Raw genomic sequence first — 26520 nt, 5'->3', positions numbered from 1 at the left:
AAAAGCACCCTATTTCAACCAGGTGACCATGAATGATATCTCACTCTCCTGAGGATAACACAGAGAGATAAAGAACGGATGTTGTTTGAAAGCCAGCAAACATACACTGCAATGCTTTGTTGTACAATGATTCCCGAGTACGTGTTACTGGCCTGGAGTGGTAAAGTGTCCTACCATGGTGGGTGGAATAAGGCTGCCCTCCCCAGAAACCTTTTGCAAAGGCTTTGGGAGTACATCCAGGAGAGCCGCAAATGCCAGGGCAAAGTAATCCTTTCACATGCTTGCTTTTAAACCATGTATAGTATTGTAAAAGGTACACTCACCGGAGGTCCCTTCTCCGCCTGCCGGGTCCAGGAGGCAGCCTTGGGTGGGTTCGAATGGTACTGGCTCCAGGTCCAGGGTGAGAAACAGTTCCTGGCTGTCGGGAAAAGCGGTTTCTCGGCTTGCTTGCTGTGAGCTATCTACAACCTCATCGTCATCATCATCTTCTTCATCCCCAAAACCTGCTTCCATGTTGCCTCCATCTCCATTGAAGGAGTCAAACAACACGGCTGGGGTAGTGGTGGCTGAACCCCCTAAAATGGCATGCAGCTCATCATAGAAGCGGCATGTTTGGGGCTCTGAGCTGGAGCGGCCATTCGCCTCTCTGGTTTTCTGGTAGGCTTGCCTCAGCTCCTTAAGTTTCACGTGGCACTGGTTCGGGACCCTGTTATGGCCTCTGTCCTTCATGCCCTGGGAGATTTTGACAAAGGCTTTGGCATTTCGAAAACTGGAACGGAGTTCTGATAGCACAGATTCCTCTCCCCATACAGCGATCAGATCCCGTACCTCCCGTTCGGTCCATGCTGGAGCTCTTTTGCAATTCTGGGACTCCATCATGGTCACCTCTGCTGATGAGCTCTGCATGGTCACCTGCAGCTTGCCACACTGGCCAAACAGGAAATGAGATTCAAAAGTTCGCAATTCTTTTCCTGTCTACCTGGCCAGTGCATCTGAGTTGAGAGTGCTGTCCAGAGCGGTCACAATGGAGCACTCTGGGATAGCTCCTGGAGGCCAATACCGTCGAATTGTGTCCACAGTACCCCAAATTCGACCTGGCAAGGCCGATTTAAGCACTAATCCACTTGTCAGGGGTGGAGTAAGGAAATCGATTTTAAGAGCCCTTTAAGTCGAAATAAAGGGCTTCATCCTGTGGACGGGTGCAGGTTTACATCCATTTAACGCTGTTAAATTCGACCTAAAGTCCTAGTGTAGACCAGGGCTAATTCATTAATACCTCCCTCTTTTCTTCACGTTATTGAAAACTTTATTGAAAGATTCAGTAATTCTGGTATTGCAATAACTAATTATGTCCTGAATAATTACAAAATAATGGCCTTGGTGATTTATTATGAACAGTATTGATTACATGGTCTGATCCTGCATCCAGTGAAGTCAATGGAAAAGTTCCCATTAACTTCAGTGGAGCGGGAGCAGGCCCATAAATATGTAATCAATTAACTGTTTTGGGGTTTCATAGTGTGCATGCGCAAACTCTCTCTCTCTCTGAAAAAGTGAGTATAAACAGTTCACTTTCCTCTTTCTGATTCAAATGACAGTGAATGCTCAGGACAATGAAGACCATGTTCCTCTACACTTCTGTTCTCGATTTGGACATCATGAAATAGTGAAGTTCCTACTCCAAAGCAATTTTGAAGTTCAGCCCCATGTGGCCAATATTTATGGAGACACACCTTTACACCTGTGAGTAATGCACAGAAGCATTGCTTTGCATTGCATTGGCGTAATTCATAGCATTATCAATAACGCTCTGCTAACTTTGTCTTCAGTGCTTGTTACAATGGAAAGTTTGAAGTTGTCAAGGAAATAATCCAGCTGTCAGGAACAGAAAGTCTGACTAAGGAAAATATATTCAGTGAAACAGCTTTTCACAGGTAGGACAATTTAAACACCATTGTCAATAGAATTCTGCTCACAGATTCATGCAAAATTGGCAGCAACAACCACTTCAACCTAAGCGGGAGCAGGACTGCAGGAAGGTGTGGATGCTAGACTCATGTCTGAGAGAGAGGCAAGGCTAGAGGTAGGTGCCACAAAGGAGACATTGGAGAAAGAGAAAAGAGGTAGAACCAGATGGTAATAGCAGGCGTGAGAGAGATGTTCAAAGTTTATCAACAGCTGTACAAAGCATTGCTTCTTTTCCTTTTTCTGACCAAAAGGAATCTAAGCTTGGACCACATTATACCCAGAATCCACCTGTCCTCCAGACTTTTCATCTAACAACAAGGTGGCACTCCAAAATTTGTGTGAAATTTTGTTCTAAGTATTTTTGGCCACAATTTTATGAAAATGTAAACGGTTCTTTAAAAGCACTGGCAGACCAGACCCAATTAATTTTGCACAGCTGTGTCTGATATTGGCACCAGGATGTTCAGGGTACTTCCAATGTAACAGAATAGCACATGTTTGTTTTAGTAGATAAACCCTGCATTTGCACATTTAGATTCTCCATTCTCTCACACGGATTTTATGCCAGTGTAACTCCCTTGAAATCTTTAGGTAACCAAAGGTAATTTTGCTATTTCCGGGGACGGGGGACGGTTCTTTTGTATTTTGTTGTTTATTTTTTGCAGTGCTTGTACCTATGGCAAGAACATAGAACTTGTAAAATTTCTTCTTGACCAGAATGTTTTAAGCATCAATCATCAAGGAAGAGATGGGCATACAGGTACGCTCGCGAGGACTGTGATTTATTATTTGTATATACAGAGAACACCAAACTTTTTAACGGGTAAAATATACTAAGCGGAGGACGTTTCCAAGCCTGAAGTGGTTAGGCTGGGATTTCCAAAGTGGCCTGCCTGTGGGAATCAGGTCCTCAGTCTCCCACTGAATTTTAAAGAGATCTTCACACTCTTAGGCTCCTTTGGAAATTCCAGCCTTACAGGCTAAGTACCCAATTCTTCAAGGGACTGAGCATTTTCAACTCCGACTGAAGCCAATAGGCATTGAGAGCATAGAGCACCTGACAGTATTGTGCCTTAAAGGCATGAGCAGGTACAGTACAGGGACCAAAAACAAAGCAGCATGTGGTCTTTATAGCTAGCACACTTCGTATAACAAGTGGTTTTTCAGAAAATTTTGGTGTGTGGGGGAGTAGTACATTAATTGTGTAGCTGTTCCAATTAAGCATGGGGACATGGAAGAGGGTTCAAAGTGGGGAGTGGCCTAAGGAGATGAAAGCATCAGTCCTGAGAGAAAGTTGGGTGGATAAGGATTGGGGACAGAGATGGAGGTAGAGGGGCTGTGAAGTCCTTTGAAAGTGCAGAGGAGAACACCGAATAGATGGGGAACCAGTGCAGAGATACAAGAAGGGAGGAGACCTGCTCAAACTGGATGGGGGAAGCCCTTTCTCTTTCTGTTTGTTCTTACATCCTTATCAGGTTGCTAACCTATGTTTGTGGTAGTGAATTGCACATGGTAAAATAAGTACTGACTGACATTTACTATAGGGCATGCAATAGATTGGCTCTTGTAGAATAATATTCTCTGTTCTTACAGTGCCCAGTCTTTTGTCTGGTAATATATTCCTTTATCCAGGAAATCAATTCCAGTTTTATAGCTATTACTACAAGTCCAATTATGTTGTAACAATTGTGCTTACCACAGTTACTGTTCTTTCTTCTCCAATGTTCTAGGACTACACTGTGCTTGCTACCATGGTCACATTCGTCTAGTACAGTTTTTACTGGATAATGGAGCCGATATGAATCTGGTAGCCTGTGATCCCAGCAGGTCTAGTGGAGAAAAAGATGAGCAGACCTGTTTGATGTGGGCTTATGAAAAAGGTATTTCAGTTCTCCACTTTCTGCTGCAAATACGTAGGAACACCATGGGTAGAAGATAATAGTACAAAATAACCCTGCAGCATCTGTAAGTTGGGAGCTCCCACCATCTCACGCTGGCTCCTGGCATCAAGGATTATGAAAACCAAAGGTGGACTGTATCTTCTCAGATATTCTAGGCTGCTAAACATCACTTTGGTTCCACACAAACTCAGCTGCAAAAATGTGCTGCTAAAGTAAAAGAAATCCATTGTTCAGAAAGACAGTTCAGAAAATGCAATTTCTGAACTATTTTATATGGATGAGGGTTTGTTTTTTATGGCTAGAAGAGGCATTATAAGAAGCAGTGCATTAGAATATAGCAGTCCTTGATTTCCTGCAAAAATCCCTCAGAGCAGAGCATTTTTCAGTATTTCCTACTATACTTTTCTGTATGTGTCTCATAGAATTACTTCCCAACATGTCAGATTTGTGGTCTGCTTTTCTTTCATTTTCCTATTCAACCCCAAAGCTTTGTTTCTTGCTGAAAAATTTTCCACATGTGCACAACCATTGTTGGGCTGGGGAGGCTGCCGGTGTAAGAATGTGGGAGTCCCCTTCCCCCACCCCTGCATATAGCACCACTCCATAGCTCAGGACATAGAGGGCTAGTAGAGTAGTCTCTCTGTGGGTTTGGTGAGGAATCAGAATTCAAGTGGAAAAATTCCTCAGGGCTTGTCCACACATGGGAAAAGCCCACAGTAGTTAGTGCACACTAGCTACTCAGCCCTGATTCCCCAAGTGGACACTCGGACTGCTCACTAAGACTGCCAAAGTGCTGTGTACATGCTACATCAGTGCACGCCAGCTGGGGTGTAAATTCTAGTGTGTACCAGCATGTCACACACTAACCGTCTACGTGGCCCCTGCTAGGGTCCGCTAAAAGGTCCTTAGTGCACATTGATACAGTACTCTTTGAAATGGGACTACATCATGTGCACTAGGGAGGTTTTAGTGCATGTCAGCAGGGCCCACATGGACAGTTAGTGCATGACACACTAAAATTTACACCTTTGCTAGTGCTCAGTAATTCACAGTGTAGACAAGTTTTTAGTGCTCAGTAGTTTGCTGCACTTTGGAAGTAAATTAAGCTAATCTGCCCAAGGGCACATTCAGTGCACAGTAGGGCCTGGTCTACACTAGGGGGGATCGATCTAAGATACGCAACTTCAGCTACGAGAATAGTGTAGCTGAAGTTGACGTATCTTAGATCGACTCAGAAACACTTACTTCGCGTCCTCGCAGCACGGGATCGATGGCCGCCGCTCCCCCATCGACCCTGCTTCCACCTCTTGCAGTGGTGGAGTTCCGGAGTCGACGGCAGAGCGATCTACACTAGACGAGCTAAATCGATCCCCGATAGATCGATCACCACCTGCCGATCCGGCAGGTAGTGTAGACGTGGCCTAAGAGTGTCCACATGGTGAGTTAGTGCGGAGTAGCTAGTGCTCTTTAAAGTCACACACTAGCTTACTGCATACTAACTTCCCAGTGTAGATAAGCCCTCATGTCCTCCCTCATGACCCCACACTTTTTCTGCCACCACTAAGTAATATGTGTAAACCCCCAGGCTGCAGGCCTTGGTGAAGGCCTACAAAGGTACTGGGGCTACCGAAGTGCAGCCTGGGAATAGGCAATGGCAGCTGGTCCTAACCTCTTGCCAATGATGAGTGACCATTACAGACTGCAATCTGCCCCAGTGAAAGGGGGCTAGATGATGATTGGCAGTAGCCACTGAGGCAAGGTGCGGTTAGCGGGTTGGGGGTTCCCCTGGGAGGGGAGACCCAGACTGTGGGGCACTGCGATGGGCAGAACCCCAGGGTAAGGGGGACCGGGGTCCAGGAGGGACACGGGGGCCCTAAGGCAGGCAAGACACCGGCCTGCAGAGGGCACTCCGGGCTGGAAGAGCCAAGACCCAAAACGACCAGCAGGAGGCGCCATGCCAGTGGGTCGTTGCTTCTCTACACCTTCCCAGAAGAAAAGGAGCTCTGAGCATCTAAACAAAATACAGTGCAATGGATATAGACTTGGCACAGGAAAAGTCTCATGAATGTATTAGAGTCCTACAAGAGCAGCTGTAGCTTTGGCCCTGAAATGCCAATGAATTCTAGAGGCACTGTGTATGCAAGTGCTTCTCCTATTCTGCTCCTAACATACATTTAATCTAGTCCAAATTCACCCACTTCCTTGCCTTTATGTTACATTATAGAGCATCAAATCATAAACCTCAGTCTAAACATTTTCTGAGTTTCATTGCTCGTAGGCTTGCTACCTGTATGATCCCACTCTTGTTCCTGGATTCTTCTACTGTAGAGAGATGCTCAAACACATTTATATTCCTTGGTTTGAACTAACAGTGGTGGCAGCCAGGTGAGTCAGCAGAACTTCTCTGGTCAGAGTCCTAGTGTTACCCAGGGTTTTCAGAACCCCCATCAGGGGCAACTTAACTATTTCACTACAGGACATGTAAGGAATAAATCAACAGGACCAGAGCACTTCCGTCTGATAAGATTCATGCAAGTAAGCACGGTCTATCTAAAACTGCAGTTTCTTAGATTTAAGCACACACAAATTAAGCAATCCCAGATATTTACCTAACATCTGGAATGGTACTGAGTAATTAACAGCAGGTTTGCAGTGGCCAGTTGCTCACCCATCGGGGAGAAAGGGTGTCAGGAACAGGGTGTCTCTCAAGATGTCTTCAGAGGACTCCTCCAAAATACAGTCTATTAGTGAATCTTTTATAACTAACTTCTACCAAACACATAGATCATAATGACCCCTACTGTATCATCACTTTTCCAACTTTCAATAAGCTTTTAATATCAGAGGTGTCTAGACTCAAGGTTGTCCAACCACCAAGGTTTTTCAGTCTTAGTTGTTCACGTATTTGTCCTCTCCTCCCATTCTGATTAGCAGAAACTGTAGCTAGTTTTGACCTTGCTTCTGAAAGCCTGTCTCCAAATTAACCCTTAACTATGTGGTGTTCTATTTCATTACTTCAGGGTGGCTGAATGCACACCATATGGTTGCAGTTAGCTTGATCACATTCTGGGGTACACCCACCCCTCAGATCCAGGGCAACACTAGCACCTGACCACAGGATGAGTCAGCAGGACTCTTACATATGATCCTTAGGAGTTTTTTATGAATATGTCAAGTATGTTTTACATGTGACACTAGTTGCCATTATCTCCTGGACTTACTATTGTGTCATTATAACCAAATTATTAAGGTGATGAGTGTTCAGTTAATCTTTGTGCAATGCAGAGTAAATAATAATCTGTTGTCATTTTCCTTAACCCCATTTTGATAACTGTATGACCCAGGTTTTGAATGAATACTTGCATGCAGGCAATCACTTACTGGAATTATAGGAAGTACAGTTACAGTAGATATAAAGATACAATAGCTAAAGTTATAAGTAACACCATATCATCAATCAGTAGGTTGTAGGTTGTCTTGATTAATCAGTTGCCAATAGCTCTTCTTAAGATTTGCTCCAAGCAGAAATTTTTGCCTCCTCAACAACTATATTAAAATACCAGCCAGTTTTACACAAAAGTAGTGTTATGTTTGTTCCCAAATGAAATCCCCGGGATCATCTCAGGAGATGGAAAAATTTCATAGTGGACTCTGCTAGAGCTGCACTGAACTATCTTTGGGACTCTAGAACTCTACTGAGGAAGCCTTTCAGCACTTGTGAGCTTACTGGCATTTCCTTGGCAGGTTTGGGCTCATTATGAGCCAAAATGCTTGCACTCATTAGGCTGTTGATGAAGAATATCCCTAAGAAAATGCCAACAAATTGTGCCACTGAGTTGGCAGGGAATTAAAACATTTCCAAGCAAATAGAGCCAAGAGAGCTGTTCAAATGAAAGGTAGCATTTGGTATGTGAGCACTGCATCACAATCTCATTCTGAATGTATCTGTTTTTTTTCTGCTCTCCTCTTTGTGAGAGGCAAACAGAAAACCTGGAGCAAGAACCCATGATAAAATTGCTATTTTTCCCAATCATTTTCCATTGGACTGGGAAAAATGGAAATAATGGAGTGGGGATTCTGAGATTCCAAAATAGCATTAAAAACACGATGTTGAAAATGCATCCAATTAACCAAGAGCAAAGCCTCAAAAGAACAAGGAATTCCTCCTTTTAAAAGAGTATTCAAAAACCTGAGATAGGTGAAGAGGAGAGAACGGGAGGGAGAGCTCAAACTACAGTTCTGAGTGTGCAGAATGGAACCCCAAACATCACTTTGAAGTGCTGAGGAGTTTTTTAAATCACCAAAGCATGTGAGAGACTCGGAATATAATATAGTGACTAATCTGTGCATGTACCATTCCCCTCTGCTTCGTTGCTGAAACAGAGTGACAAATATTCACCAGAAAAAATGGAGAATATTTTTGTCTACTGAGACTTTAGTAGCTGAAATATTTTCAGTCTTAGTTCTTTCCCCATTGACTTTAATTAAGATTTTTCTCAGCTTTTACTTTGGGGTTTTATACTGCCATCTATCACTGTAGTATTTGTGGATATGTCTACACTGCAAAAAGAAAGAAACAAACAAAACCACGACAGTAAATCTCACAGCCTGGGTCAACTGACTTGGGCCCACAGGGCTCAAGCTACGGGGCTAAAAATAGCAGTATAGATGTGCAGTCTTGGGCTAGAACCCAGGCTGTGAGACTCTCCTCCCATCTCTGGGTTTCAGAGCATGGGCTCCAGCTTTAGTCCAATATGACTTTTGTCCCCTGAAATATGGAATGGAAGCAGTTACTCAGTATTGAAAACTCTCATGACTTCGTAGCAAATCTCATAGTTCATGGTGTGTTTCTTGAAGTCCCAACTCTTAGAGTCGTCTGATTATGTGAAAATCTGAACATCTACACTGCTATTTTTAGCCCCAGAGTGTGACCCCCGGGAGCCTGTCAGTTGACCTAGGCTCTGAGACTTGCAGCCATGGTTTGTTTTTTGTTTGTTTATTTTAGTGTAGTCATACCCAGCATGCCATTCCAACCTGAGGTGAAAATTACGTTTGTTTCTTTTCAGCCAGATTTTCCCCATGTTCACCTAGCTCAAAATCATATCACATTTCTGATCACAGTCACTGAATACCTTCTTTATATGTTTTCATAAACAGCACTGTTCATTTTAAAACTCTCCTAATTTCGTATAAAGAAATAATAAGTAATGAATATTGACATTTAATATACAAATCCATCATTCCTCCTTTTAGGACACGATGCCATTGTTACCCTTCTGAAACATTATAAAAGACCCCAGGATGACTCACCCTGTAATGAATACTCCCAACCTGGAGGAGGTACAGTTTGATAAGCTGGTCACTTTATAGTCTGAAGGGCCTTTGAAAGCCCATTGAAATCTCTGATAATTTTTCCCCTGCCATCAGTGAGCTTTGGATCGGGCCCTATCTGGTACAGTAAGTTTATATTTGAAGATAATTTAATGGCATGAGTGTCCCTGTTTTTCAGGAACTGTGGGTCTCTGATTTGTGTCCAAACTTCTCCTTTATCTTAGAACGGTGTTGTCACTTTGATACTGGTTAGAGATTAAAAACTGAGCTTTGAAATAAAAATCATTCCTTAATAATCATTATGCATACCTTTCTACATATTTAAGACCTTGTTTAGGTATTCTCTTTGTTTTGTCGTCCTTTGATGTCTGTTTGATTATTGGTATGCAGTAAGTTTCTGTATTCAACCCAATCCTTCATATTTTTGAATGTCTTAAACCACCTAAGTGCCCCGTATCAAGGATTAATTACTCTTTTTGTTACAAAAATATCCCTCTCTATTGCTGACTAAATGACAAGTGGCAAGAAGTAAATTTGCTAATCTCAGCTGTGGAATGGGCTCACAAAAGTTTTCTATTTTGTTAAGAAAAGTATCCACAGAGACAATGAGACATGAAGCATCCTTGCTTAGATTCTGTGGATTTACAGTTCACCTAGGGCACGAATTTGCTCCCAGTGACTGAATAGAAAAATTTCCAGTGATATTCATAGGACTAATATTGGGCCCTGAAAACCCAGATCACCTAAGTGCAGTATGCTTCTGTTCGGGTACACTGCATTTCCGAAGCATGTGTATCTCTGGAGAGCTGAGTTTGCACAAATCGTTGAATTTCAACTCCAGCAAGCTACTAACACATGCTAGGGTGACCAGACAGCAAGTGTGAAAAATCAGGACAGGGGGTGGGGGGTAATAAGTGCCTATATAAGACAAAGCCCCAAATATAGGTACTGTCCCTATAAAATCGGGACATCTGGTCACCCTAACACATGCAGACACAGAAATTAAATCTGCTTGGAACAGCTAAATCCCAGATTTTTTCACCAGTTCACTCTTTTGATGCTTACATGTATACTGGATGGTGTGGGTCACGTTTTTAAAAGTTGAGCATCCGCAATCAAGGCCAAATCTTAAAAAAGAGCTCAGCTCTGATTTAGACATAGAATCATAGAATCATAGAATATCAGGGTTGGAAGGGACCCCAGAAGGTCATCTAGTCCAACCCCCTGCTCGAAGCAGGACCAATTCCCAGTTAAATCATCCCAGCCAGGGCTTTGTCAAGCCTGACCTTAAAAACCTCTAAGGAAGGAGATTCTACCACCTCCCTAGGTAACGCATTCCAGTGTTTCACCACCCTCTTAGTGAAAAAGTTTTTCCTAATATCCAATCTAAACCTCCCCCACTGCAACTTGAGACCATTACTCCTCGTTCTGTCATCTGCTACCATTGAGAACAGTCTAGAGCCATCCTCTTTGGAACCCCCTTTCAGGTAGTTGAAAGCAGCTATCAAATCCCCCCTCATTCTTCTCTTCTGCAGGCTAAACAATCCCAGCTCCCTCAGCCTCTCCTCATAACTCATGTGTTCCAGTCCCCTAATCATTTTTGTTGCCCTTCGCTGGACTCTCTCCAATTTATCCACATCCTTCTTGAAGTGTGGGGCCCAAAACTGGACACAGTACTCCAGATGAGGCCTCACCAATGTCGAATAGAGGGGAACGATTACGTCCCTCGATCTGCTCGCTATGCCCCTACTTATACAAGTGGCCAGATTTTCAGTGCAGATCTTTTGGGAATCTGGCCAATAAGTGTCACAAGAGTGATCTTTTGGGTGGTGAGTGTTTTGGAAATCTTGTCTCCAGTGGTTGATGCTGAGCCTTGCAAATATGACCCACAGCTCTTTAGAAAATTCAGTCCATATATATGACTGTATTAGGCCCGACCTTCTGGGAGTGTAAATCACTGTCGCTCTAATGGACACCAATGGAACTAGGCCAATACACCTGCTGAGGATCTGGCCTAGCATGTACAGCATGTGTGTTTAAAAATACAAGCTCACAGTCCCATCAGGTTTTTTAAAGTGATATTTTTGCCCACATTTTCTCTACTTTTTAAGTAAAAATTGCCTCACTTCTTTTATCAGCAAAGGCATATATACTGTCCTCAGAAAAGTCCATAAACTTCATTCTCTTCTTTGGTTTCAGATGGTTCTTACGTCTCTGTTCCATCCCCTCTAGGGAAGATTAAAAGCATGACAAAAGGTATTTTAATGGCGGAGGGGGACTTAGTTTTATATTCTGTTGCTAAAGGTGTTAATCATCCGGAATATACTGCGCATGATCAATTTTACCTGCTTTTTTAAAATTTAGAACTGTAAAGAAAATGTAACTAAACAGGAGCTGTCTTCCTATGGGAGCATTTTGGAAAGCAATTTACTTACCTTGCGTTATTGACTTTAGTGGAAACAGAGGTGCTCAGTTTCTGGTAGAAAGAAAGCCATACTATTTAGGTCTTAGTTTATTTTCTTTGTATGCACTGTTGTTGTAGCTGTGTTGGTCCCAGAATATTAAAGAGGCAAGATGGGTGAGGTAATATCTTTGATTGGACCAACTTCTGTTGGTGAGAGAGAGACATTTTTGAGCTTACACAGAGCCGAAGAAGTTGGTCCAATAAAAAATATTACCTCACCCACCATGTCTCTTTATTTTCTTTAAACTTTTAAATTTCCAGAGAAATTGACTTTTTGTTTAAGATTCAAACCAAAATCTCTTGTTCTGAGAAAAAATATGTGACAGTGAATTGATACTAAAGATATAAACATGAATATATGAATGCAGAGTTAACAAACGTTAGACTGAAATCTGCTGTGAAATGTTTGGGGATACTTCTGTAAGAAAGATGCTATCCAAAAATAAATCGTGTTGTATTGAAGCAGACATGGGCAAAAAATTCAGCTGCATATTTATATTGAAAGGTATTTCATTTTTTGAGATCCTTTTGATTTTCCATTTCAAATGTTAGCTCTGGGTGTACTCAAGTGCTTATATTCTTTACATGTAATCACCATGCATATTAAAATGTTCCATTTAGAAATATTCTTATAAGCACATTGTGGTAGACCACATGGATCAACAATTTAGGGATGTTTGGTGTGTGAATTCAATTGCACATCAGAGTTCAGATTCCAAGTGCCATTGAACAGTAGATCAGACCACAAATAAGAACCACAGCATTGGTAGCGAGTACTGGATACACTGAATAGGGAACTAATTCCTTATATAAAGGATTTTATGCAACAATCACATGATCCAGACAGAATATGCTTATGGGACTGTGTTCATAAGTGATAAGACTTTAGAGCCAAGAAACCCTGAGGCAGCTGTAATGTTGCAAATCCTTGTTTATTATTGGGGTTTATCATGGGTACTGAAACAAAAAGAAATGGGATTACCAGTCACCCAATTTATGGTAGGAAAATCAGCTGCTACTGTGTATGTTTTTGTCAATTTAAGTGCTTTTATTTCCCCCCACTCACACACACATTTTATAAAAAAGGATAACAATTTTCTTTTGCAGAAAAGGCAGATGTGCTCCTCCTCCGTGCTGGTTTGCCATCACACTTCCATCTTCAGCTCTCTGAAATAGAGTTCCATGAGATTATTGGCTCAGGTACCAGAAAGCAGAATGCTTCCGTCTTAAAAGCTTGATGCACACAGAAAATATCTTTGTGCTTATTTATTTTTAATCATTTTAGGGTCTTTTGGAAAAGTCTATAAGGGAAAATGCAGAAATAAAATAGTAGCAATCAAACGGTAAGTTTGCAAAGACTTTTCCATTTTGCTTTGTTAGTACCTTAATTTAGAGTACAAAAAAATCATACCACATAATTTTCATGCTATTTTCGCTTACTTTTGATTTCTCTTCATGTCAATTATTAGCTACAGAGCCAATACCTACTGTTCCAAATCAGATGTGGACATGTTTTGCCGTGAAGTTTCTATCCTCTGTCGACTCAATCATCCTTGCGTCATCCAGTTTGTTGGCGCTTGCTTAGATGATCCAAGTCAGTTTTCTATAGTCACTCAATATATTTCTGGAGGATCACTCTTTTCTCTGCTGCATGAACAGAAGAGGTATCTGATTAACTCTTCGTATGACCCTATTATAAATAATTCTGGAGATAAGAACTCCACTGGTGCAAATATTTATTATCCATTTCAGCTAGAGGAATGTACCAAATCATTGTTTTAATCCAGACTATTTGGTATGTGAAGGAAACAAGCAATTAATCACAAAACTATTAACTAGTTTATTATTGTTTTACTTGGTGAGATTTTGAATTCAAATTACATTAAACCAACTAAAAAGACAGTTCTGATTTGCAGATGACACAACTGTCAGGTTATTATGAGCACTTCAGAATGTCGCAAGTAAATTTGTCTTATATCTGTCCGTTTTGACCAGTACTGTATGTTTTAAATCTAGGAATCTTGACTTGCAGTCTAAATTAATCATTGCTGTAGATGTTGCCAAAGGTATGGAGTATCTTCATAATCTTATACAACCAATCATACATCGGGACTTGAACAGGTAAGTTTCTCTCCTTGTCCCTCAAATTCAGTGGAAGATGTATCCCTAAAATAAATACAGTATTCTGTAGTCTGATCTGCACAGCCAGACTCTCGTACCTGTGCAGAATTTTATTTAAATCCGTGGGGCTCTGAACAGGCGCATGGGTCCACCTGTATGGATCAGATTGAATCATGAGGCCTAAGGGTGTCAGTGTTATTGAATGCTTTAACACATTTATTTTGAATTATTTATTTGATACATTTTATTTATCCTTCAGACTAATACCTATTTCCCAGCAATGTGTCATATTCTGAAATGATTTATGATTTGTATGCAACCAGTAAGAATAAAATTGACATGGGAAATACACATCTGTTGTGTAATTTACACTAAGTTGCACCCTTTAATATAGTGACTTGACATTCAGTAGAGTAGTCATCTGGTGTATACCTACAAAGTGACAGGAGAGGTTCAAGTATGAAAGACCTGGTTATACAAATTCATGTATGTAAATGTTGGAACAGATTTGAAAATTGCCCATCACACTCCTAGCATATGTTCCATATATAACCACTGCTCATGGTGATGTCTGTTGAATTCTGAAGGTAATCTTTCCAAAAGGATGCAGCTGTTCAACAACTATATTCTCTCCAATGTACAGTCCTGGTCTTTTAAAGTTCATCCTCTCTTGAAGGAAGGAAATGATTTTTATACAGGAACTTACTGTTAAGTTAATGTCTCACCCTGTAAGACAATAAATCCCCTACATGAAAAATTGTAAAGGGCTAGGACCTTATTAGGCACGGAAAAGATTTTCTTCCATATCAGGCATATATACCTTCTTTTCTCTTCTCTTGTTACTAAACGAGGATTTTTGGGAAATAAAATTACAGTATTCATTTTTGTTTGTGTTCCCCAGTGACCCACTTCCAGTATTCCAGCCTAGGGCCAATGTAATTCAGAACTGTATTCCACACACATCCCATTTTTTGTATGATCTTTTGGTCCTTGCTCAAAGCTTTCATGTCCTACTGTAACTGGTAGCTGCACTAAAAGCTTTCTCTGCTTAGTAGTTCTTTCTCTGGGGGATGGAACTGGACTTTTCTCCTCTTGCTTTGTGAAGAAATAGAAGCGTTCATTGTATTGTCTCCCAAGTCAGTGCTCTAGTGCCAACAGCAGAGGAGACTGAGGCAGCAGTGGCTTGTCTGGATGTTGCCAGGGCTAGCATCAACAGAATTAACTGTATGGCTTTAACATTTGAAAACATCTGTAATATTTTCTTGTGTCCAGCAGTACTTAAACTGAGGACATTCAAATGTAATATTTAACTCTTTGGGCTTTTTTAAGTTCTGGCTTTAGTGGTACATCTATTTTGGATGGCAACACATGAAGCCCAACAAAGAAACAGACCAAAATCCTCAGGAGCACCACTTGCCTCTCATGGGGTTCTGCCACTTTTCCACCCCCCAGAGCTGTTCGAACTTGTTCTGGCAGATAATAGGTCCTAACAAGCCATTCCATCAACTGGCATAGCTAGAGTGCATTGCATTGGACTCAGGCCCTGCTCTGGTTCACCTTCCCTGACATTTCTCCATCCCACCCTAGAATACTTGCTAGGCCCTGGCAGGGGTGGAGAGATGGAGTAGCTATGGCGGACATACTCCTGCTGATGTACTCCACTCCTGCCCTAGGGAAATCTACAGGTGCTGCCTTGCTGTAAGTCTACTTTGTGCCACCAGGGTGGTGCGAAGGAGATTTAGGAGGAACCAAACATTTAGAATATAGATAATAATTTCCACAAAGTAATATGCACAGTACCTACAAATAATTACAAGTCAATGCAACACATTCCATCATTGAAAGCAGGGCTTTGGAGCGGAGCTCGCAGAGCAACTCCAGAGCAGTGGAGCTGCAGGTTTTTGCCTGGAACTGGAGCAGAGCCGGAGCACAGCTCCAAAGCTCTGATTGAAAGATTATAGGAGATGTAAGCCAGGTGATTTCAGTCAGGGAAATGGTGGGGGGGGGAGGAATATTCAAAGGCATAAATGGGAGTTAGGTGCCCTTTCAAGGGAAGTCGGGAGTTTAACTACCCTTTGTGCCTATGACAATCCCCACCCCCCATCCCCATCTCTCAAGTTTGGTCCTTTTAAAAGTAAGCATAGACAGTGTTGCCAACTCTCATTATTTTATCACAAGTCTCACAAATACATTACCTGGGATTTTGTTTAAAGCCCCAGCTCCCAGAATCATGTTATTATGTGAGAATCTCACCTTTCATTTAAAAAAATGTAATTCTAACCCTCATGGTAGATAAAAGCTTGATATAATGAACCCTAAAGTCTCAAAAACCAGAAAACAAATGAAAAGACCCAAACTATTTTTAAAATCTCACAATATTTAAGCCAATCACATGGGGCCTGACTCATGATTTTTAAATGCTTCAGGATGGCAGTCCTGGCACAAATTCTGCCTTATACTTTGTCTCAAATGATGAGCATGCTTTGATTACTCTCCACCTACCAAATGTCTGAGTGTGTCTATCTTTACATGCAAATACCTGTATTAAGATGCAGAAATGGATAGCTACGTAGCAGCTGCCTGATTGCATGCACAATCACTTGATTTGAATGTGCAGATTTTGGGATTTCCAAATACAAATAGACCAATCAACAATGTTTATAGGCATATCAGTGGAGGCAAGCTGAAAATTTGAGCCTTATTGAGCAACTTTATTACTTAAGTAGCAAAGCAGGAACGTTGGTATCATGAGAACCAAACTCTGAGCATAAGTCGAACGCCTGTCTATTGCATTCTGTACTAATTGCAGCTCATTTATCAAACAAGTTGGAATGCTTGACAGTAAAGCTTTGCAATAACCAGTTCTGTACAATGCAAAGGCACTGATCTCTGCACCTCAAAGGGAAAGAAAAAATTAACTGTGGAAATGTTTATCACAATGCAAAAAGCCATATGTTTCCATATGAACTGTTAAAGGAAGTCCCTATGGCATACTGCATGTTTGTTTGTTTTCTCTCCCACTTTCTCATTTGTAAACTCTAAATTCTTATATTTTTAAATCCTTATTGTGTCAAGTACAAGCTGTAGATGCAACCCTGACCCCTGTGCATCCCCATTCCATTTCTCCAGCTTGAAAAAGTCACATGGTTAGCCATCCTGTAATGCAATCAGGCAGATTTCCTACTAATCAATGACTTCTCACCTTACACATTACCCTTCAGTGTGGAAATTGGTAGAAGGCATTCTTTAAAAAAAAATAAGGTGATGTCCACTTCACTGCACTTCCATTTACCCTGCCAGAAGTAGCCGCAGAGAATTGCAGCAAGTCACTGAGGCATGATATTCCTTTCTTGCAACTGTGTTGGCTACTCTTAGCCAGGCAGCACTTTTAGTACAGTAAATGTTACACCTCTTGATCTTCTAAAACATTTCCAAATGTTTTCTCTACAACTGGCAGTGAACTACCTGGCCTCTAATTTGCTGGTGTGTTACTGCTCCTTTACGTTGCTATTTTCCAGTCTTCAGGGATATGTCCTGAATTAACTTAGCGTTTAAAAATGTCAGCTACTGCTTCTTCAGTTTCTGCGCTACACTCTCACTACTTCTCTTGTGTACACTTTGCTCACTAGTCCTGACACCTTGACAAGTTTAAGAGTTTTAATAATACATCTGACTGATATTCTGGACACCTAAGTCATCCATTTCTGTCCTTGTTGATCTGATTTCTGATTTAGGGAAATACCCTCTTCCCTTGTTCTGGAAAGACAGATACCAGCAACTGTTAAACAATTAACCAATTGTTTAGTCCTGTACATGTACACAAAATGGATTGCCACCCCCTCAGAGAGAATGGTTATTCCTTTGTCTCACATCCCTCCACTGCTCACAGTCCTCCTCCTGCGCCCGTATTCCCTTACACCTCCCTAGTCTCTCTCCCACAGTCCACATTCCTCTGTCATCCTTTGTTCTCCCTCCTGCACTCCATATTTCCATCTCCCCCTCCATCTGCTCTTACACCTCACAGTCCCCTCCACTTCCTCAGTCTCTCTCCTTCCCAGCCCCCATATTCTCTTGTCTCTCCTGTGAGTCTCCCTGATGTACCCCACATACTTTTGTCCCCTCGTGCTTCCCTGTCCAGTTTCCCAACCAGAGAGCCCAGAGGAGCGGCCATGTTCTGTGATGGAAGCACAACTGTTGCCTTCTTAGGTTCCTGTTTACAATGACACAAACCAAAACCCCAAATATATTTGACCATGGAGGCAGTTGAGATCCAGATCCAAACTTTATAGCTAAGGCTCATCTCTAGTCACAAGAGATAGCTTCAAAGACTGTTCCACGTTGGATTATCCTAAATAACATTGTCCAAAAATGTCATCTTGCAAAAAGGCCATAGATCGTATAATTGCCATGCTGGGATCTCTGTCAAGTCACTTGCCAAAAGGTGACATTTTGCTTTCATGTCAATAATGTGAAAGGCATGTTTGCAGCTTTTTGGTGGTGCCTGCCACTGCTAGAGTAGCTTGAACTTTGAAACTTTTACTTTTAAAATCATGCATCCCATTCCCCAGCATGAATCCCATTCAGCCCAGGGTGAAAGTCTAGGGAATTACTCCCTGGCCATAGATAAAGCAAATCACCAAGAGTGTAATCTTGACTCCAGTTAAGTCAGTGGAAATTTGTTCACCTCAAATTTGTTCATCTGTTATAAACATCTTTGTAAAGTTCAGAAATCACCAGGGGTGAAAGTAACTTAAGGGATTTATCGGTACACAAGGCCGGGGTCCTGAGCAAGGGGCAGGGGCCTCTGACGGAAGGTGTGGGGCCTTGCGTGGAAGGGGTGGGGCATGTAACTCTCCAGGCCCTTTAAATTGCCACCAGAACCTGAGGGCTCCCAGCTGCTGCTGCTACCCCAGGGCTCCAGCAGCGATTTAAAGGGCCCAGGGCTCTGGCTACAGTAGTGGCAGCTGGAAGCCCTAAGCTCTTTAAATCACCACCGGAGCCCCATGGTGGCGGTGGCTGGGAGCCCTGGGGCTCTAGTAGTGGTTTAAAGGGCCAAGGAGCCAGGAGCCCAGGGTCCTTTTAAATTGTCGGCCTGGGGAAACTTCCCCCGGCCAGTACGGTTGGCTGTGTACCGGATCTTGCCGGTACACCATACCGGACCAGCTTACTTTCATCTCTGGAAATCACATAATGCCTCACATAATAAATTAAATGAAACACAACATGAGGTGAGGGAAGCTAAGGATAAAATGAATCTCTCATATTCAATATCCTGGATTAGAGGTTTTCTTCTATGTACCATTAATAGAATAATTTGGATTTTTGGTTTTGCTTTCCCAACTAACCTTCAAGGTTTTGATGGTTACCAGCATTGGGGATGAACTCCACTTTAGTACCAGATTGACCAAATATTACTTTCATGAACGAGCTCAACCAGCATGATTAAAGCACTTAAATGAAAACCTAGACACTTTCAGTATCGGTATAATTTAAACCGTAACAGCTGACCATGTTAGAAACTGTCTTTTTAGCGACTGAGCTTCATTTGATGGCTTTAACTATCTATAAAAAGTTTCTTAAGATCTGGCTTGGTGATACAGATGAAAGACTGGATGGCAGCGTGGCAGTAATGAGGATGGTGTCTGCAACTCTTCTTTGTTATAAAAATCCCTTTACGAAATCTTAAAATAGCATTGCCTTTCATGAAATCTTCAGTGTATTAAGGGTAGAAAGATCTTTTAGTGACCCCTTGCTTTGGAAAAGGAACACACATTTAATAGGCTTTGCCTGTCTTTTGCTCTGAAAGATGCTCTTGAATCTGGCAGTCAAGCTCAACTACTGGATTTTGTGAAGGACAGGATTGATTACATGTTCTTCTAATTCTTTTTCTAATTTTTTTTTCAATCCACGAGTGAAAGAATGAAAAAGGTATTCCTGGTCTTGCCATCTCGAGCTGTGTGTGACCTTAACATCAGACAATTTAGTCCTGATTCCTCTGAACCCTTTATTAACCTTTCCTTGGCTCTACTGAAGTTTCTTCTCTTGTATTTCCTGAGTCTGAGACTTAAGGGTTCCTTTCTCTCTGTCTGCACTTTTCAAAGTTCTCAGTGCCATTGAGGTGACAATAGCATTTGTGTGCTCTCTGGTCTGAGTTCTGTTTCTATGGGCTATTTTTTTGTTTCTTTAAAGTAGAAAAATTAGTGCACGAAGTACTGATGGTAGGTGCCAGACTGACACCTCTAGAGCAAACTCTTCTGTTTTTCCAGATAATGGTTTCAGCACAGGGGGCAAGACAGGTTATCCAATATTGTCTTGTCAAGGTGCTTTAATTTTAAGTCGAGGGGGATGACAGCATTGTACTGTCTCTCTGTCTATTGAACCTCTCTGCATAAACTGTTATATGGGTTCCAGACAGCACCAGTTCCTGGGCTGCTTTCATTCAGTGCATATCTGTCCACTGTGTTCTTACAGCTCTTAGATCCTGTGTTCTTACACTCAAAGGAGAATCTTCAAACAGCCCTTAATTGCTTCTCTGAAGCTTACAAAAGCCTTGGGCTAACTCTGAACATCGGCAAAACCAAAGTTCTCCACTAGCCAGTCCCTGGACAATCATCAGACCCAGCAAGGAAGATCTACATTGACAAAGAAGAACTGGAAAACGTAGACTACTTAGCCTATCTTGACAGTCATCTCTCACAGAGGACAGACATAGACGTTAAGATTCAGCACGGAATTCGTGGTGCCAGCCTTGTCTTTCGCAGACTGTCTCGCCAGGTGTTCAACAATCACAACATCAGAGAACATACTAAACTGTTAGTTTACAAAGCGGTGGTAATGAAGAAATGAGGAGGCCAAAATAAATGCTTTAAAGACACCCTCAAGATAAACATCAAGAGATGTGGCATCGACACCACATGCTGGGAGACAGCTGCCCAGGACAGGGATAATTGGCAAAGACTTATCAGAGAGGGAACGTACACTTTTGAGGAAAATTGCCTTGCCCTGGTCGCAGAAAAACGCCAGAAAAGAAAGGAAAGACAACTGTTACGCAGCAATCGCAGCCCAACTCTGTCTTCCAACACCACCTGCAATGTCTGCCAATGAGCCTGTGGCTCAAGAATTGGACTCTTCAGTCACCAAAGGACCCATCAAAAATAAAACCTGTGAAAGAGATCATCCTCGACCTCAAGGGATCGCCACTCCAGACAATCTGTCCACTATGATCTAGGCTAGATTTGAACCAAGAACTTAGAGGAGTCTGTAATTCTATACTGATTTTTGTTGTTGTTGTTTTGCTTACCTTACTGCCAGCATACACCATTCTTCAGTGTGTCTGGCTTAGTTTTGCATTTGATTAATATTTTCATTTGACATCTCATGGGGTCTCAAAACAATTCTACTTCTCATATTCAAATCACTTACATATTCTGATGGAAAGTATGGGAGCTGAAATCAGATTCACTAGAAACTCAAAGAATCATGGGAACATTGTATGAACCCGTTACATTTTTATGATTAAATTTATCATCCTGTGGTTTTGGTTTATGTGATGCTAGAAATCTTGAAGACAGTGATTTGTGGGAGTCCTGGTTGGGGGAGTTTAAATTTTATCTGTCTTGAAAACTATTATCTGGCAAGAATTTGTGTTCCTCACTTGACTGTTCTCCTATCAACAGCTCAAATATGGGCATGTTATGCTTTTTTGTGGAGACCATCAATATTACTTTCATTTTCCCTTTATCATGTGTATTGGTGCCAGCTAGTTCATTTCTTTCTTTTCAAATACTTTCACTCCCCTAAATCTACTTGGATCAGTCACCACTTTGATAAATATCATAAGAGCATTGCTGTGTCCACATTCATACCTCTTTATGTTATAATTTGCTCTGCCTTTCACAAGCCCTGTGCTATGAACATACAGTAGCTGGCACATGAAAACTTTCTGAAAACTTGGATCTTCACAGTTTCTTTACATTTTTGATACATACAATATCATTTTCTACATCCTTAGCCATATTCACAGCTTCACTTTCCAAATCCTCGTAGCAATTATAGTTCTAATTTCCAGAAGCCTTGCCGTTTGTGTATTTGTTGCACGCAACCTGTGTTTTTGTGCTTCCTCTTGCGTGTTCTTTGCTTCAGATTAAATCAACTGTAATAGCTTTCCCAAGTCAGTACATCAATTTTCATTAGTTTCTGTAGATGCTTTTATTCCTAAATGACATTTTGCAAAAGGCAAAATCCATTTTAGCTGTATAGCCATGATCTACAATTTTTCACTGCATCTTAGATACAGTACATTGCTTAAATCAGTAAGTTTTTAAGGTGCATTTTCTCTATATATGTGATTTCAGTTTGCTCCTGATTTTCCAGAGGTCTTAAATGTATGCAACCCTGACAACATTCCATTTTTCCTTTATTTTAAAGGTTTCATCTCTCAATAACTTTCCTCAATAGATGCAGACATTTTCACATTTCATTACAGAGTATTAAAATATTTGAATATGTTGTTTGTATCCTTGTTTAACTGAATCTAGCACTGGATGCACAATCCTAGATATGTTCTTCCTCTCTCTTCCTATCACTTTTCAGCTTTTGTGGATGCTAACATTTATGGCAGATTGCTTGTCCTTGCAGCAATACACATTTGCATTCTGTGACAGTATCAAAGTAAACCTTCTTTTTCCAATTCACTAATGTCAACTCCTTTCATTTTATATGAATTGCTTTTGATATCTTAGATGAGATTTCTTTGCAAGTGGTTATTGCATTGCTTTTATGACTTAAAAATGGCAAACTTTCCTTTCATAATTAGAGAGGTTCCATTTCACACTTTCTTTGCATATCTCTTGAGTATTTTTTTTTTGTCTTCTCATTCAGCCTCTGAATTAGACAAGTTACTTGATCTTGTTTTGAAGGTACTGAGACATGCTGGAGTACATATCTAACATACCACAAAAGTGCAGATTTACATTCTGTATACTTCATTTTATTTCATCTCTAAAATAGTTTTGTTATTCATATGGCTGTGTGAGCTTGTGGTCACGACACTGCAGCCAAGACCATTGCCAGTTAGCCAACAGTACCAGGTGATAAATGTTTTATTCAATATTTAAAATAATCACTTGAGCTTCTGTATTAGCCAGGTGTACCCATGATTAAAGGAAATATTGACAAGGGGAGTTGGAGATAGTGTGAAAAGGTTAGTGAACAGCCTAAATATGCGTTCAATAGTGGTAACAAGTTATTCAGTACATCCTTACAGTGACACAGGAACAATGCTGTAGTCATAGTTTAGAATTCACTTTTGTTGTAAATCCCTACTTCCAGCCACTTATAACTTTCTCAAGAAATTACTGTTTGGGCTGAAATTTTTCATGCCTATTCTTATCCCAGAAGAACATTTTTATGTGAAAGTTTTATAAAACTCCATTGAGCTTTAGAGCTCCATTTGTATTACCCAAATGTGAGGAAAAAAGTATTATTCAGATGCTTTTTCTTCTTTTTTGTTCTTAACCCTCTTTAGAAACCCAAAGATGGTTTTGTTTTAAAGTGTGGTTCTACTTTGAAGAGGAACTCTGTAAAAAATATTGCATAGTGGAATTCAAAATTTTTTGTCTCAATGACTTACAGGTCAAATGGCCTCTGTGTACAAGTAAAAAAAAAAAAGCATTTAGGGTTTTTTTAAACCGCCAACCATCTAAACTCAACCTTAACAAGGTTCTTTGTTAAGTTCTTAGGTTCTTTCTTAGGTTCTTTTCTTGTTGCACATTATTGCCAGAAGTAGAACATCTGCAGTACAGGTTATTCTGTAAGTGATTCCTGTGCAGTTTTAGTGTTTTACTTGAGGTGACGTGGGGGTAAGCAATTGGAAGTTATAAACTAATATGTTTATGGTGCGCAAGAAAGGATTCAACCCAGCTCCCCTTCTCCCATAGCTGTGGTAGCTCTTCAGAGTTATTCCAGGTAAAAAAAAAACAAGTCAAAACTTATTTTTGTCAATAAAGTGAGCAGGTATGAAAGCAAGAGGATCTGATGAGTGAGAAGGAGATGTTTTCACATAGTCACCTTTTTAGAGTAGAGTTCAACTTTAAATATTGAAGCTTTGCATGTCGTATATATAGTCCCCTTGAAAAGAGAGGGTGTACTTTGCCTTGTTTGAAAGAATTTAGTTTGGTAATAACAAAGTTATGGCCATTAGTAGGAGGATACGGTTCTCTGCTTTATAATCATATATTGAAACATATTGCTGTGAGTGTCTGAAAATGTAGTTATCGCTGAGGGCCTGATGCTGACTATAGTTAAGAAACCATGTTGACTTCAGGGAGAGCTGTTAGGGCTCAGCAACTTTTAAGATCAGGTTCTGAGAGGGAAAAGGTAAAGAGCTCTTGTGTTGTATTTTAAGTATCATCTGGCAGGTTGACTTACTTATGGAACTTTTATCCAGAGTGGGCATTACCCAACGTCCTCTTCTGGCCATTACAATCCTCTTTCACCTCTCTCCTTGTCACCTGCAGAGTGGTTCAGAGCATTCCCAAACTAATGGTCTACAGATATATGAGTGTATTCTGGGATGAGAAATCTGTAGGAGTCCCAAAATGTTTCAGTTGAAGTCATGGGAGCTGCAAGCTTGGGGAAAGTACATCTGTACTAGTCCAAATATGCTTGATATTTTAAAACTAAATATGGTTCTAATGTTCAGGGCACCATTCTCACCCACCCATCACAGCTATGAGTAACTATTGGGCTTTAATGGGAGTTACACGGAACCTGTAGAAGAGGAGGGACTGGGTGGGCCCCAGAGATGCTGGGATCTAGAGTGAAATCCTGGCCCCATTTAATTTCAGTTCATTGTAAAGAAAGGGAACCTGATTCTCTTCTCACTCATTGTGCTGTAAATCAGGAGTTTCACTATGGCAAAAAGAAGAATCTGGAAGACATGCATGTTTGTTCCCCCAGACTATTCTGGAACTACTACTGACAGAAAAAGCAGATTCACCGTTAGCTCAGTAGGTAGCCTTTCTGTTTTCAGACACAAAGGTCCTCACAAATAAGGATAATCCTTTATTTGATACATACTCATTTGGTTACTTTTCTCCATCAGGCTTTGAAGTGTTTTATTTTCTCCTACATTTCTGAGAATCAGACAGTCAAGTGAATATGTCTGGGTTTTTTTGACAAAACAGAGGGCTTATTGAAATACATGACGGTGGGGTTGTAATTTTCCCCCTCTTAATTTTTAAAGAAACAAAGTTATGGTAACTGCAGCACATTATGGGTGAGATCCTGACCCCCACTCTGGCCCCTTCATGCCAGAAAAAGGCTGGAGCACTATGAAGAGGCTCTAACAGCCCCACTTCCAGCTCAGGAAGTGAGCAAGACAGCCATAAGGCTGCCTTCTCTGGAGCCCCTTAAAGCATTGATGTAGGAAGCGTGCCAGGGCGGGGCTGACCTGGAAGTGACAGGAGTATGTCGGGGCAGGGCTGCAGTATGCAGTATTGCAGAGATTCTGGACAGTGCTGCAGTTTACAGGGCAGTCTCAGAGAAGGTGCCATAATTTAGACAGGCCTTCCAGACTGTCCAGATTACCCTTGAGGTCTTGCCTACCCCCAGAAGAGCCCAGGATCAGGAGGATGCAAAAAGGCTCCCAAACCAATACATTTAGGCAAAAATGAATTTTTTTTCATGGAAAAAATGTAATTTCAACTCAACTTTATTTTTGACATAATTTTTTTGTTGGAAACATTTGAAGCAACCCATATATAATATAAGTGTGTGTATATGAGAGAGAGAGAAAGATGTAGGCACATTCAAGTGATTCCTACATTGGGAATCCAAGGGGACAGAGAAATGCCTGGTAACAGGACTACTGTGATTATGCTGTGCAGGATTTGGGAGACCATGCTATGGGTGCAGAGCCCTCCTATGGCACAGAGCACTCTGCAGAGGCAGGTGGGGTTGAAGCCCCAAAGCTAAAGACTTTGCTACTGTGTGGATCCTGCCTTCTTCCCCAACATTTAACTGTAAGGGTGACGCTTGTCTGTGTGGGACACAGAACCTCTTGAATCAACTAGCACACACCTCACCACTTTGTGCTCCAAGTGCAAGGCACCTTTCTTGGACCTTGCCTTCTCTAGCATAAAAAAATAGCAACAGGTATATCAACAAATAAAAAATAAAATAATATTGAAAAGCCCTACGAAAACAAGGCACTCTACTCCGCATGCTTCTTCCTCTAAGGATGAGAGAAAAAACAATACTTGACATTGTTTATTGCTCTGTTGGAAGGTGCTCAGATACTGTAGTGATGAGTGTAGTATAAACATCTCAATAGAATAGTATTCTAACTCCATCTATGCATGCAGATTCTTTTCCTAATCATTAGTGTCTTTTTTAAAATTATCCTAATTTGTGCTGCTTATAAAATAATGATTGCAGTGTTAACCTGACTTCACAAATTTTTGACAAAAAGCTTGAACAGATTTTTTCAAAATGGCATATATGTATATACCTATATATACACATATATGTATAATGTTTTGTTTTGAACATGCAATGAGTTTCCTTTTCATTTGGCTGTTGGCAATGCTTTATCTTGATCAAACATAGAGCCAAAACCAAACAAAGAAAAACAATCAAAGCTTTAGTTCTATTAATCCCCAATATCTGCTCTTCACAAGTTTGCCTTCCATTTTTTATTTTATGTGCTTCTACAAAATCTCTCCTAGGAAGTTA

General features: G+C 41.0%; 1 protein-coding gene across 1 annotated transcript in view; it reads left to right on the top strand.

The window, feature by feature from the left end:
- Positions 1-26520, top strand: part of LOC311525239 (serine/threonine-protein kinase TNNI3K) — a 164903-nt gene that overhangs the window by 48622 nt on the left and 89761 nt on the right. The window contains exons 8-17 of the mRNA XM_084637183.1: positions 1599-1743; positions 1830-1934; positions 2634-2728; positions 3699-3848; positions 9123-9209; positions 11400-11456; positions 12772-12864; positions 12950-13007; positions 13134-13328; positions 13681-13785. Of these exons, the coding sequence (XP_084493309.1) occupies positions 1599-1743; positions 1830-1934; positions 2634-2728; positions 3699-3848; positions 9123-9209; positions 11400-11456; positions 12772-12864; positions 12950-13007; positions 13134-13328; positions 13681-13785 (1090 nt within the window). The remainder of the gene's footprint in view (positions 1-1598; positions 1744-1829; positions 1935-2633; positions 2729-3698; positions 3849-9122; positions 9210-11399; positions 11457-12771; positions 12865-12949; positions 13008-13133; positions 13329-13680; positions 13786-26520) is intronic.

The sequence above is a fragment of the Lepidochelys olivacea genome (genome assembly GCF_965140295.1).
Source record: "Lepidochelys olivacea isolate rLepOli2 genome assembly, chromosome: 8".
NCBI lineage: Eukaryota > Metazoa > Chordata > Testudines > Cheloniidae > Lepidochelys > Lepidochelys olivacea.
The sequence above is the reverse complement of the archived record's forward strand: the minus strand, read 5'-3'. Positions and strand labels throughout refer to the sequence as shown.